Below are 14,138 nucleotides of genomic sequence, written 5' to 3' on the forward strand. Positions count from 1 at the left end.
AGTGCTCCTAATAAAGGCAAGTTTGCCACCTTTTGACAAGAAATTACATTTCCAGCCCGCCAATCTTCTTCGAACTTCTTGATAATGTATCCCAAATTCCTTTATCTTTGAATTTGGCTCCAAGAGGAAGATCGAGGTAACTAATGGAGAAGCATCCCATCTCAAAACCCAGAAGACCAAGAAGGAAGATCCCCCTGTCTTCTCTCCAATCAGAATGAGATCACTTTTTCCAGGGTTCACTTTCAAGTCTGAGACAGCACCAAAATGCATCGGAGGATAAGGATATGAAGGGGATCGTATTCGCAAAAAAAAATGATTATATCATGTGCGAAAAAAAGATCTGAAACTTTTGAAAGCTTTCCATTTTCGCCCACCTTGAGACCTTTAAAAAAACCCTCCTTCCAACATGAAGCTTAACACCTCCATCACCAAGAGGATCCCCTTGTCTTAAGCCACTAGATGAGCAAAAGAAATCAGATGGGCAGCCATTTATGAGCACTGAGAAGCTTGGAGTTTTGATGCATTGTGCAATCCAACCGCACCAAAATTCCTCAAATCCCATTTTCGTAAGTAAATAAAGAAGGAAATTTTAGTTGACATGACCGAAAGCTTTCTCCATATCAAGCTTGCACACTACGCCCCTTTTCCCTCCTTTAGATAGGCATCCACCACCTCATTAGCAATACGTGCAGCATCCATAATCTGTCTTCTAGCCACAAAAGCTTCCAGTACTGGTTTTGTTTTTTTATCCTCTCAGCTAGGACTTTGGTGAGGATTTTACACATGGTTCCCACCAAGCTAATAGGGCAAAAATCCTCAATGTTAACAGCCGCAACTTTCTTCGGAACTAGGGCAACAAAGGTTGTATTGATGCAACTGATAAATTCCACAAAAGCATGCTGATACAAACCATAATCATTCCCAAGGAAAGCCAATACTCAAAAATAAAAATAAAAAAAAATTGTGCATGAGATTGAAAATAGCTGTACTTTGAGCATCTAAGAAGCCTTTCAGAAATGAAACCTCATTCCACTTCTTCAAAAGTGATGGTGAATTCTGAAATTTGATGAGCAATCACTAGTTTGCACACATCTTGTTTACCAACAATAGTCTTCAAACAACAGTAAATTATGATTTAAGAAATAGATCATTTAAAACCTGTAAAGCTTGTAAACTGGCTTTAATTTTCAAGCTGAATAAAACATGAAAAGTCATGCTGAGAGAGAGGGAGAGAGGAAAATGCACCAAATAATGGTGAAAGTAACAAGTGAGAAAGATATGGTGTTGCATCTCAAATTTAGGAAATAAGGATGGAAGGAAGTTAACCTAAGAGTTAGTAACTCTAAGAGAGGATGGCCTACACAAACCAAATAAAGGTAAATACTATTAACAAAAGCAAATATTATGAACCTGCCTAACAAGAGTATAAAAAGATAAGGCCTCAGCACATGTGTATGTGCTGCATCGCATGTGTCTGTGTGTGAGCACCGTGAGGTAGATGGACCCCCAGAGAGAGGATAGAAGAGAAGGGGCAGAAAAGCGGGCATGTGGCGTCTCCAACATCAGTCCTGGGAGGATTCCATGAACCAACTGGCCCCCAAAGATCTTCTGAACGCCAAGCATAAAGACGCACTGCATAATCACGAAAGGTTAATATGCATTACTTGAATACCTCAAACCTTAAGAACTTTCAATTAGGGACATTTCCCTTCACCTAGCCTAATCCCTCTCCCACTTTCTCCAGTCATCCGGCCCATCCATCTCAACATCCTCATTTGACTACAATCATTTTCTAGACATGTATTTCTCTAATTAAATAGTAGTAGAAGAAAATCATATTTTCTTTAAGTACAACTGTGAAGGATAGACAAAGTTAATGTGTAAAATATGATATAAAAAATGTAAAGATTACTGATCAAGAACCAATAGCTTACTAATAGAATCCTCCTTCTTCGATGATGGAAATGTGATTATAACTCCCATGTCCTCTTCAATTTTCTTTTGTGTAGATCCCCTGTGGTTCACAAGGGGATAGAATTTTTTTAAAAAAATACGATATCGAGACAAAAATGGAAAAATAATGAAAACAAGGATTATATGCTGAGTTTCATACCCTTTTCCTTTGATGAAACGAATTAAGGGAGCACCTACCTGGCAAAAAAAGCCATTGAAAAACACACATACAATAAAAAGAAAGAAAATATTTAAAGAAGTTAGCTGTTTAAAAGATTTCAAGAAAAAGATGAGAAATCAAAGCAAACAGTAAGGTTACTGGAATTAAGAAATGTAATGGTACTGGCAAATAGCAAAGACGAGTCTTACCTAACCAGTAGAATGTGAAAAAGTGGTGCTTGAAGGAGGAGAATGATATATGCATCTAAGGGTTTGTGTGCGTATGAATGTTTTCAAAAAAGAAATTTATTAAGAAGAACAAGAGAATATAGAAATGGACAAGTATAAGACCTCCAGCAAAGACAGAAAAAGTACAGAAGTAGCCCTCCAATTTCTTTGCAGATCATTCAAAGAAATATCCTTAAAAGCACTAGATGCTAAAGCCCAAAGAGAGACGAGGAAAAACACAAAATCCAAAAGCAACAAAACATAACTGATCATTAAAGATTCTATGATCCCTCTCCTTACAGAACCCAAAGGAAAGCAAACCAAGTACAGTGACTTAAAAGCTTCCCTTGCTTACTCTTACCAGCACCTAAAACTTCACCTTCATAAATTAACCCACATTTATTAAGCTCACCCATCCTCTGAAAAATAGTGTTACAACTTGATATACATTGTTGGCCCACAATTTAACAATTTAAACTTTAAGGGAAAGTGGTAATCTAACATGGTATTAGAGCTATGCTTCCCAGGAGATCCTGGGTTCTAGTCTTGTTGTCCGTGTAGCTGTGTGGTGGTTAATTTGAGTGTGGGTTATTTGAGTGCGATCCTTGGATCAACAGTACGGTTGCTCCTTTTTGACCGATTGGTCATGGGCTCAAGTCCAAGGAAGCAGTCTTTCTACATAAAAGCAGGGGTAAGGTTGCTTGCAATGTGACAACCCTTTCCCTACTCTCACAAAGTGGGGAGCCTTATGGCCCAGGGACGGTTTTTTTCTTTGTAATGGGTGTTATTTATCCTTTGTCTATCTCTCCACGCGAAATCAGGTTGCACCCGTGGGGGAGCATTAAAAGCTTCATATACGTTGTTGGCCCACAACCGAACAGCTTAAACTTTTAAGCATATGGGAATCTAACAAATAGCCAACTTGCTAGAAGACTGCATAGCTATTTAGCAATTAAAAATCAAATGATCACTTGTTTCGTTGTAAGCTAAAATGTCATGTAAACATAATCATCTACATGCAAGATGCCTTAACAAAACAATGAGTAACAAGGCCAAAGAGACTCTAGATATCCTTTCTTTATGCCACCTCCAATGTGGCGTAAAGTACCCTCCTTGAAATTGTTTTTGGATAGAAAAGGATTTATAGAAGAAGAGAGAAGAAAAAGCACAACAAGAAGGAGAAGGCATCCCATTGAAACATACAGCAAGAAAATTAAAATTAAAATAGCATCAAAGCAGCTGTCCAATCCCACTAGAAATCACCAAGGAATGACCCCCCAAAAACACCAAAAGAAACAGATGGTGAGGCTAAGCACACAACTCTATACTAAAGCAAAAGATGAACAGTGAACTTATCCTGCAAGATCCTCTCATTTCTATATATGGACAACACCCAAAGAATGCCCAAAGAAGCACAGCTCCAAAAATCCTTCCCTTCTTTCCTCTCCCAAATCCAAAAATTGTCAATACTCCAAATTCACTGTCACATCCACATGTACGTTTCTGAAAAGGACAGATGAGCACAGGAAAGTAGGGCAAGGCAATGAATGATATATCAATTCAATTAATGTTTAAAATAAAGCTAAAACTACTTGCCACAGATTTATAATGAATCATTAACACTACTCCTTTAGTTTTTCTCTCACAAGACTTGTCACGGTTAAATGCCCCCCAAGGTTTGCTCAATTGGTAAACTCAAGGATTTCCTGGCTAGATGTCAGGGTTCAAGTCTTGGGAGCAATGGCTTTCCAATGAAGAATAAACTCTAGTATTTAAGTGGATACAGGTAAAGGCCGAGCCCATTAAACCGGTGAATTAGTAAAGCGTTCAAAGGGTCTCAGACAACCACATATTTATAATAAATAAATAAATAAAAGTTATTAAATAGCACAAGATTTACCAGATAAGGTTCTCCAAAATTGAAAACTTAGACCAAGGTAATCTCAAACATGATACAAGTTACTATTATATTTACATATAAGCACGCTGTAGGGCAGGCTTCCAGGTTGATGAGATTGCAGAAGACCATACACAATGTTTGGAATTATGATTTTTTCTTTTTTGTATATCTTTAAGGTCTCCTTCCTCCACTCAAAACCCCACACACACACACACACAAGAGAGAGAGAGAGAAGAAAAAGGGATGCACAAGGGTATTAAACATAATTTACTCCTGTCATATTTATTACAAATAAAAAAAATAGAAATTTTTCTAGTGAAAAAAATATGCAGCAGTAATCCCATTAATGGACAGCAATTATTTTCTTTTTCAGTTTAGTTTGTAACAGTGAGTCCCATGCGGCACTGCTTTAGTAAAGAATGATGTGGGAGGCGAAAAATTGAAATCCAATATGGATCACTACCACTGGGGTTCAAATCCTCAGTTTCACCCCTTCTCAGGGGGGAAAAATTATGAATCTAATAGCTCAATGTAAAAAAATAAAATGCCTTGGCATGGAGAAGAACAATAGCATGGAAAATGTGAGCTGGAGAAAATGCAAAATACACATAGAATGTGACTAGTGGAAATATGAAAAATCCACTGTGAAAATGGATCTGGAATCTGGATAAACAAAATATTCATAAGCCATTCATTTGAGGATTTACCCAAAAAAATTCTTACCTGAATTGATATTGAATGCTTAGCATCAGGAGGAATCGATCTTCCTTCCAAAGTTTTATCCCCATCTATAGCATGCAAGGCGTGAGAGCTAGAACATGCATCAACTTGATTCAGCCCTTCACCTTCCTTGCTGACATCTTGAATGTTTGAAACACCCTTCGAAATGCAATATGACACTTCTGGAGGTTGACTTTCAACTTCCAACTTTTCAACATCCTCCAACAAGAATTCTGCAAATTTAATTATATAATCCATGGACAAAACAGAATAGAAATCAACAAAAAAAAGCATCTAATTATCAAGCCTAGAATCAATTAGTATAAGAATTTTCAGATCAAATCATAAAAAATTTAACCAAAAGCCTATCCAAAATATTAAATTGGCTAATTATGAATTTATGAGATTAACTAAAATCCTATCCAAAATACATAAGAGTCTTAAAAGAGGTAACTTGAAAAGGGAAGCTTGGTTGTAGAATTCTTGAACTAAATCCAGACACTGGCAAGAAAATTTCTGCTATCAAAGCCAAAGAACCTTCCATGGGTAAATTCGAATGACCTCACAAGGGTGTGTAATTGCCCCAGTTAGATGATAGATAAACCAACCTGCAATGCCTTTGGTTTGTGCTCCAAAAGAAAGATGTTAGAGGTCAGAACCATCATCCATATTCAAACAACCCCTTAGGGCAGTTGGCAGGAGAAGAATTGGGTAATGGCCTTTTTAAACTAACCATTAAAAAAAATTCTTCTCTTCAGACCTTTTGTTAGATGAGACAAATTGATAGATTGAAAAAAAAAAAAAAAGGAAACCAATACAGTTTCAGATGAAGAAACAAACCAGTCCATCAACCCATGCTAGCAGGCAACACCTAGTTAGGATCATATTACAGTGCAGGCAAAATGTATTGAGTGCCCTTACTTTCGCTAAGACGACAAAGGGAAAAGAAAAAAAAATAAAAAAATAGAAGGCATAAGATGACCAAAAACAAGAAAAAGAAAATCGCAGAATTTAAGATAACAAACAATAATGCAGTGCATTTCCAGCCAAGAAAACAAACCTTCGTTGGAATTGGATTGAGTGCACTTTGGTTTCCATTCAGTAATCATCCTTGGCTTTTTGTTTCGGTCCATAACATTTTGCATATCTTTTGCTCCATTCATTTTCCTACGATAGCTCAAACCTTGATAATAACAGCATCCCTGCCACAGACCAGCAGCAAAGCTTGAGCTAACAGCAAACTCAAGCAAGCTTCCTATAATTTTCCCATCTAGGGCATTTGCCATATTTGTTACCCCTCAGAGGCAGAATATCCTAAATGCAATTGTCTTTGTAAAAATAATTAGGTTCAAAACAATTTAGGCATACTATAAAAAAATTATTAGAAAATGTATTGTTGCATACTAGAAGTTTTTGAAACACGCTTCTACATTTTTCAATAACTTTTTAGTTTACTTATCTTAAAAGGCACAAGTGAAGAGGCAATGGGAGTGGGGAAAAAATTCGAACCAATAACCACATTTCCCAGCAACAGCCTCCAGCCAAATGAGCTGCGCACTGGGGTTGACCCGGAAGTTTTATTGTATATGTTTAGGGTTCACAAATCCAACAAAGTGTTTCTCAGCAAAACTGAATCATAATGCAGTTCTTTAAATGTAGCTTAAGAGCCATACTTGGTGCAAATTCCAAGAAATTTAATACTTATTTAGTGAAATAATACAACTTCATAAGAAAAAATAAAATATTTATGCATAAAATATAAGCATTGATATGTTCAGAACATCAATCTTGGATGCTATTCCTCATTCAGAATTAAAACTTATGACACGAATCTCAGCCTATTTTCCTTTTTCCTCGTCATCATGACCCCACTGTCACCCTCACAAATACAATATTTGAACAGCTATTCCACATCCACAACCAAAACTTATGTCATGACCATTTAACAACTTTCTGTTTGCCCTTTTGTCACATGACTCTCAACACATCAAGATGTGAAGATAGGGAGAGGGAAAATGTATCAAATTTTATGACATATATTAATGAAGAAGCCAGCATGGAAGTCAGCATGGTGTATCAAGGAAATCAAGGCAAGCTTCAGGATGTATCAGGATAAAACCATCGACCAAACCATCGATGGTTATAATGATTTCACCAACGGTTTACTCTCTGTCTGAAACCAACGACGGTTTGCCCTATAACTGTCGACGGTTTCCTTCTGCTTTATAGACGGTTTTGATTCTGTCTGAAACCGATGACCGTTTGCCCTGTAACCATCGACAGTTTCCTTTCTGTTAAGTTAGTTCTTTCTGTTTTTCACCATTCGTTTGTTGTTAATTTAGCAGTTATTTGGTTTGTCAGTTACAATTCTACGTGTATATATATATGAGGTTTGTGATGTACATGATGATATGCAAGAAATAATACAAGTTGGAGATTTGGTTTTCCCTCCAAGATTCAGTTCTTACTTCTTCGTTTCCTGCAGTATATTTCTTCTTTCATTTCTGACATGGTATCAGAGCCAAGTTCTCATTTTTTGAATGAAGATTTTTCCAATCCATTTGTTCTCCATAATGGAGAAAGTCCTGGTTCAATCTTGGTTTCTCAGCCTTTAAATGGTGAGAATTACTATACATGGAGCAGATCAATGTTGACTGCTCCCAATGCCAAGAACAAAACGGGTTTTGTGGATGGAACATTTTTCCAGCCTGAAGATCAGTCTGATCCATTGTACATTCTATGGTTCCATTGCAACAACATGGTTCTTTCATGGATTTTGAATTCTCTCACACAAGAAATTGCTGCCAATGTTATCAGCACTTCAATTGCTAAAGAAGTTTGGAGGAATCTGAAAATCAGATTCACACAAGGTAATGGCCCCAGCTTATTTCAACTCAAGAAAGATCTTGCTTCGTTAGTTCAAATCAATCTTCTATTAGTTCTTATTACACAAAGTTGAAAGTTGTATGGGATGAATTTTCTACTGTGAAACCCATTCCCAGTTGTTCTTGTAATCCGGGATGTTCTTGTGGAGCTTTAAAAATAGTAATTGAGCAACATCAAAAGGAATATATTGTTCAATTTTTTATGGGTCTAAATAATTCTTTTACACATATTCGAGGACAAATTCTGCTCATGGATCCAATGCCATCTATTGATAGAGTTTTATCTCTAACTTTACAAGAACAAAAGCAAAGAAAGGTGATGGGATCATCTTTGATGACTGAGACTGCTGGTTTATTCAGTAAAAATTTTCCTCGAACAATGGCCAAGAATCATCATAAGCAACGTCCCAGGCTAGTTTGTACTCATTGTGGTCTCACTGGGCATACGGTTGACAGATGCTACAAGTTACATGGATATCCTCCTGGATATCGTCAGAATTCAAGAACCAAGACATCTTCTGTGCATCAAGTTTCATTATCTTCCAATGACTCAGATTTTTCTCCTACAAATCTTCAGTTTCCTTCCACTAAAGAACAGTGCCAACAACTTCTTTGTTTCTACAACCCTCTTCAAAGACACCTCAACCCTCAGCCACGAATGCCATGAGCAAATCAACTGCTGCTTCAAACTCTTTGAGTTTATCAGGTATGATTGATCTACCTGATTCTGTTTCTAAGCATCCAAATTTGTGGATAATTGATAGTGGTGCTACTGATCACATGGTCAGTTCTATTTCGCATCTCACTACAATTAACTTTATTAAAAACACATCAGTAAAATTGCCTAATGAAACATGTGTTCCTGTTACACATATCGGAACTGTGAAAATATCAGACTCAATAGTTCTTCTTAATGTTTTGTATGTTCCATCTTTCTCTTTTAACCTCATTTCAGTCAAACGACTCACAGAAAATTCTTATTGTTTGTTGTTTCTTTCTCATTCTTGTTTTAATACAAGACCTACACTCATGGAAGAAGATTGGAGTGGCTAAGCAAGTAGCTGGACTATATCTGCTGCAAGCATCTGTTGTAAATTCTAGTGTTTCTTCTGCTGTAAATTTCACTTCCACTGTAAATCCTCCTTCTTTTGATCTTTGGCATTTGAGACTAGGTCATCCTTCTCTTCATAAGATTCAAACGCTACAAAAGATGTTGCCTTGATTCCCTTGATACACCATGCTGACTTTCATGCTGGCTTCTTCATTAATATGACCAAGATATACATACTCATTCTGATTTCAATTGTAATATCTGTCCATTGGCAAAACATTAAAAATTGCCAGTCAATACTAGTCATTCTATCAAAAATGAAATTTTTGATTTGATACATTGTGACACATGGGGTCCTTTCTTTGTTGAGTCAATTACTAGTTTTAGATATTTTCTTACAATTGTGGATGATCATTCACATTGTACTTGGGTATATCTAATAAAAAATAAATCTGACACCCGCTCTCTAGTTCAGTCATTTTTTAAGCTCATAGAGACACAATTTGATATTCATATCAAAGCTATAAGGACATAGAGGGGCTGAGTTTGATATGCCTGAATTCTATTCTTCTAAGGGAATCTTGCATTAGCAAACATGTGTTGCTACGCCTCAACAAAATGATGTAGTTGAGCGTAAGCATCAACATTTATTAAATGTGGCAAGATCTCTTAGATTCCATGCCAATTTACGCTTGTTTTCTTGAGTGAATGTGTTCTCACAGCAGCTTACTTAATAAATAGAACACCTTCTCCTCTTCTATCCAATAAAACACCATACGAAGTGTTATTCTCAAAACCACCAATTAATTCTCATCTTAGAGTATTTGGTTGTCTCTGTTTTGCATCTACTCTACCTCATAATCGTTCTTAATTTACACCTAGAGCTCGTCCTTGTGTGCTTCTTGGATATCCATATGGCACCAAGCGATACAAACTCTATGATTTAGAAACCAATGTCATTTTCTTATCCAGAGATGTAATTTTTCGAGAATCTATATTTCCATTCAAAACTGGTCATGATATTCCCACTCCATCAATAGTCATACCAGTTTCTCAAACAGATGATCTCATTCCTATTGATATACTCACAAATCCTACCAATCATACTACTCAAAACATTCCTCCAGATCTTGTTGATATTATTTCCAATTCCATAACTGAACTAGTAAATACTTTAGCTCCAACTACTTCTCAGCAAAATCTTGATTCTCCTACTTCGCAACCTCAGATTAGAAAATCCACTAGAATTCAAAAAAAATCCATCATATCTTGTACATTACCATTGCAACTTAGCTAATAATGTGGATGCCACTTCATCATCTGATTCTTTGAGTAAAGGTCTTCTCTCAGGCACTCAATATCCAATTTCTAATTTTCTATCATATTCTAATCTTTCTTGTTCTCATAAAGCATTCACACTTTCTATTTCTTTGCAAAAAGAACCAACATCTTTTCGACAAGCCATTCAACACACTCAATGGTGTAATGTCATGGCTGATGAAATTCAAGCTTTGGAAGATAATAAAAGTTGGACTATAATTCACTCTCACTTACCTCCTAACAAGCGAGCTGTTGGATGTAAATGGGTTTACAAGATTAAATATAACTCAAATGGTTATGTTGAAAGATACAAGGCCCGATTGGTTGCTAAAGGTTATACACAATAGGAAGAATTGGACTACTTGGAAACTTTTTCACCAGTTGCAAAATTAGTTACTGCAAGAGTTTTGTTAGCCATTGCTGCATCGAAGAACTAGTCTTTGCATCAATTGGATGTCAATAATACATTTTTACATGGAGACTTGGAAAAGGAGGTATACATGTCCTTACCTCCAGGTTTTCATTGCAATTTGAAGGGATCATCTGCTCAAAGGGAGTTTTTACCGTTTGCTCAAGCTACTTCCACTAGCTCTCATCTTGTGTGCAGACTACATAAGTCTTTGTATGGTCTCAAGCAAGCATCAAGACAATGGTTCTCAATGTTTTCCTCTACCTTGCTAGCTCATGATTTTGTTCAATCTTCAGCTGATCACACTTTGTTCAATCTACAGGAAAATAAATCGTTTATTGCATTGCTGGTTTATGTAGATGATATCATCATTACAAGATGATGGTGTTGTGGCTGATTTAAAAAGGTATCTTCATTCTCATTTTAAGCTCAAAGATCTCGGACCTTAGAAGTACTTTCTTGGTCTTGAGATTGCTTGTTCCACAAAAGGTATTGCCGTCTCACAAAGGAAGTATGCTCTCGAAATATTGTCTGATTCCGGGTATTTGGCATGTAAACCAGCTTTATTTCCTATGGATCAGAACTTGAGATTATCCAAAGCAGATGGAAAGCCTCTCTCAGATCCTCTTTGTTACATAAGACTAGTAGGCAGACTTCTCTACTTGACCATTACAAGACCTGAGTTGTCATTTTCAGTTCAAATATTAAGTCAGTATGTTGCAAATCCCACTAAAGCTCATTTGGCTTATGCTTATCGTGTCTTGAGATACATTAAAAGCAATCCTAGTCGAGGGCTATTTTTTTCATCAGTAAATGATTTATAGTTGAAGGCTTTTTGTGATGCAAATTGGGCTACATGTAGAGACAGTAGAAAATCCATTACTAGTTTTTGTGTGTTTCTTGGACAATCCCTCATTTCATGGAAATCCAAGAAGCAGAATACCATGTCTAGGTCTAAAGCAGAGGCTGAATATCATGCCATGGCGTCAACTACATGTGAAATTACTTGGCTGCAACATTTTTTGAAAGATTTACTTGCAATTCAATGTAAACCAGTTGTGCTCTTTTATGACAATGAGGTTGCACTGCATATAGCTGCCAATCTAGTTTTTCATAAGCGTACTAAACATATCGACATTGATTGTCATATTGTTAGAAAAAAAAATTGTTGGCAGGCACTCTGAAAGCTTTACATGTTTCTTCAACTGGTCAGTTAGCCGATATTTTAACTAAGCCCCTTGGTTACAATCTTCTCACTAATATTTTATCCAAGATGGGTGTCATAAATATTTACACTCCATCTTGAGGGGGAGTATCAAATTTTATGACACATATTAATGAAGAAGCCAACATGGAAGTCAATATGGTGTATCAAGGAAATCAAGGCAAGCTTCAAGATGTTTCAGGATAAAACCGTCAACGGTTATAATGATTTCACTGACGGTTTACTCTTTGTCTAAAACCGTCGACGGTTTGCCTTGTAACCATCAACAGTGCCTTCTGCTTTATTGACGGTTTCGATTCTGTCTGAAACCGTCGATGGTTCGCCCTGTACCCGTCGACGGTATCCTTTCTGTTGGTAGGCACTCTGAAAGCGTTACATGTTTCTTCAGCTGGTCAGTTAGCCGATATTTTAACTAAGCCCCTTGGTTACAGTCTTTTCACTAATATTTTATCCAAGATGGGTGTCATAAATATTTACACTCCATCTTGAGGGGGAGTATCAAATTTTATGACACATATTAATGAAGAAGCCAGCATGGAAGTCAATATGGTGTATCAAGGAAATCAAGGCAAGCTTCAAGATGTTTCAGGATAAAACCGTCGACGGCTATAATGATTTCACTGACGGTTTACTCTCTGTCTGAAACCGTCGACGGTGTGCCCTGCAACCATCAACAGTTGCCTTCTGCTTTATTGACGGTTTCGATTCTATCTGAAACCGTCGATGGTTTGCCCTGTAACCGTCGATGGTATCCTTTCTGTTAAAAATTCTTTCTATTTTTCAGCATTCGTTTCTTGTTAATTTAGCAGTATTTGGTTTGTCAGTTACAATTCTACATGTATATATATGAGGTCTGTGATGTACATGATGATATGCAAGAAATAATACAAGTTGGAGATTTGTTTTTCTCTCCAAGATTCAGTTTTTACTTCTTTATTTCCTGCAGTACATTTCTTCTTTCATTTCTGAAAAAATGACTTAAAGTTCATGACAACTCACATATAACAAAGCATTTAGACCTTGTTTAGTTGCATAAAGTTGGAGTCTTCATAATAAAATTATAGCACCTGGCTGAAAAACACATATTGGTTTCCATAGGAACTGCTGAAGTTCAATTAAATTTAGATTCCATACTCCCATACATTCGCATGCCAACGAAAAGATCAATGAAATCGAGATTTTTATAGAAATTCCTATCAATTCCAATTTTGTTCAACCAAAAGCAGCTTTACTGATTTCTTTTCCAACTAGAATTAGACAATTTAAAGAAAAAATAAGTCAATGCTCTAAACCTGAAAGTATTTTACGGGCTTTAATCTGATACTTGTATTTGTAAATTTCCAAGCACGATCAACTCTGCAAATATATTAGAATGAACATGAAAATACTATTTCTCAAAAAAAAAATGGAAGAACTATGAAGGAAGGAAGAAATATTTAGCAAATGAACATAAAAAAGCATTTAAACAGTATTTAATACAGGTCTTTGTTTCTCTTTTGAAATGTAGTATTCAAACCAATTCATCAATGGTCATATGCTCATAGCCAACGGATTAAACACTGAAATGCCATTGAGAAATGTATCTTGAAACAGCTTGTAGAAATTAAAGTCAGCTCAATTAAGTAGTTCGCAGACGATTCGCTTTAACGAAGAATTTCGCTCTCTCGGGTCCAGAGCATTGAAATAATTCAAAATTTTTCATTTTCTTCTCCTTTCCCTGCATTCTTTCGCTGCAACCAAACAGAGGATTCCGAGCGTACCTTAAGAATGACCTGCAAATAATCATTCGTATCTTCGGCTTCGATGGAAGCTGAAGAGTGAAGACTCGCGATTTTCTCCCTCCCCTCGTTCGTATCCTTTGCGCGTGTGAGAGAGCGAGAGAGGGGACTGATTGAAACACTCAAACACGTGTGGAGAGGGAATGGATATATTTATTTATTTATTTATAATTCCAGTGGAAGAATCCTTAAGGATTTAAAAGAAAGTAATTTTCAATTAATGAGTAAAATAGTCATCGATACTTCTTAAAATTATACACAAATGATCCCATGAGAGAATTTTTTACAACTATTCATCTAAATTCTTATAAATATATATATATTTATAATTACAAAATATAACAATACCATGCATTACTTACAGCTAGATATAATAAGTCTGGCTTATTTTTTAATATTTTTCTATTTTAATAAAGTCGTCCATAAATTGTTATATTTTAAATAGAAATACTATTTAGATTTTATTTATTTAGGATATATTTTTTTTATTTTAATAAAGTCTCAAACGGG

The 14,138-nt window shown here is 36.1% G+C and overlaps 1 protein-coding gene across 8 annotated transcripts in view; it reads right to left on the reverse strand.

Annotated features, from left to right (window-relative positions):
* Positions 1-13,818, reverse strand: part of LOC131157165 (uncharacterized) — an 87,478-nt gene extending 73,660 nt beyond the window's left edge. For 3 of the 8 annotated variants that reach the window (XR_009137237.1, XM_058111107.1, XM_058111105.1), the window contains exons 1-6: positions 13,611-13,750; positions 13,143-13,206; positions 6,021-6,162; positions 4,964-5,193; positions 2,114-2,151; positions 1,935-2,014 (exon numbers count right to left, since the gene is read on the reverse strand). Coding sequence is in view for 7 of the 8 variants with exons in the window: in XM_058111107.1 (XP_057967090.1) it covers positions 1,935-2,014; positions 2,114-2,151; positions 4,964-5,193; positions 6,021-6,162; positions 13,143-13,206; positions 13,611-13,636 (580 nt within the window). In the remaining variant the exon portion in view is untranslated. Of the gene's footprint in view, positions 1-1,934; positions 2,015-2,113; positions 2,152-4,963; positions 5,194-6,020; positions 6,163-13,142; positions 13,207-13,610 lie in introns of all 8 variants that reach the window. The other 5 variants (XM_058111104.1, XM_058111106.1, XM_058111109.1 and 2 more) reach the window with 3 other exon arrangements.
* Positions 13,819-14,138: the final 320 nt, after the last annotated feature.

This window comes from Malania oleifera, chromosome 6 (assembly GCF_029873635.1).
Source record: "Malania oleifera isolate guangnan ecotype guangnan chromosome 6, ASM2987363v1, whole genome shotgun sequence".
NCBI lineage: Eukaryota > Viridiplantae > Streptophyta > Magnoliopsida > Santalales > Ximeniaceae > Malania > Malania oleifera.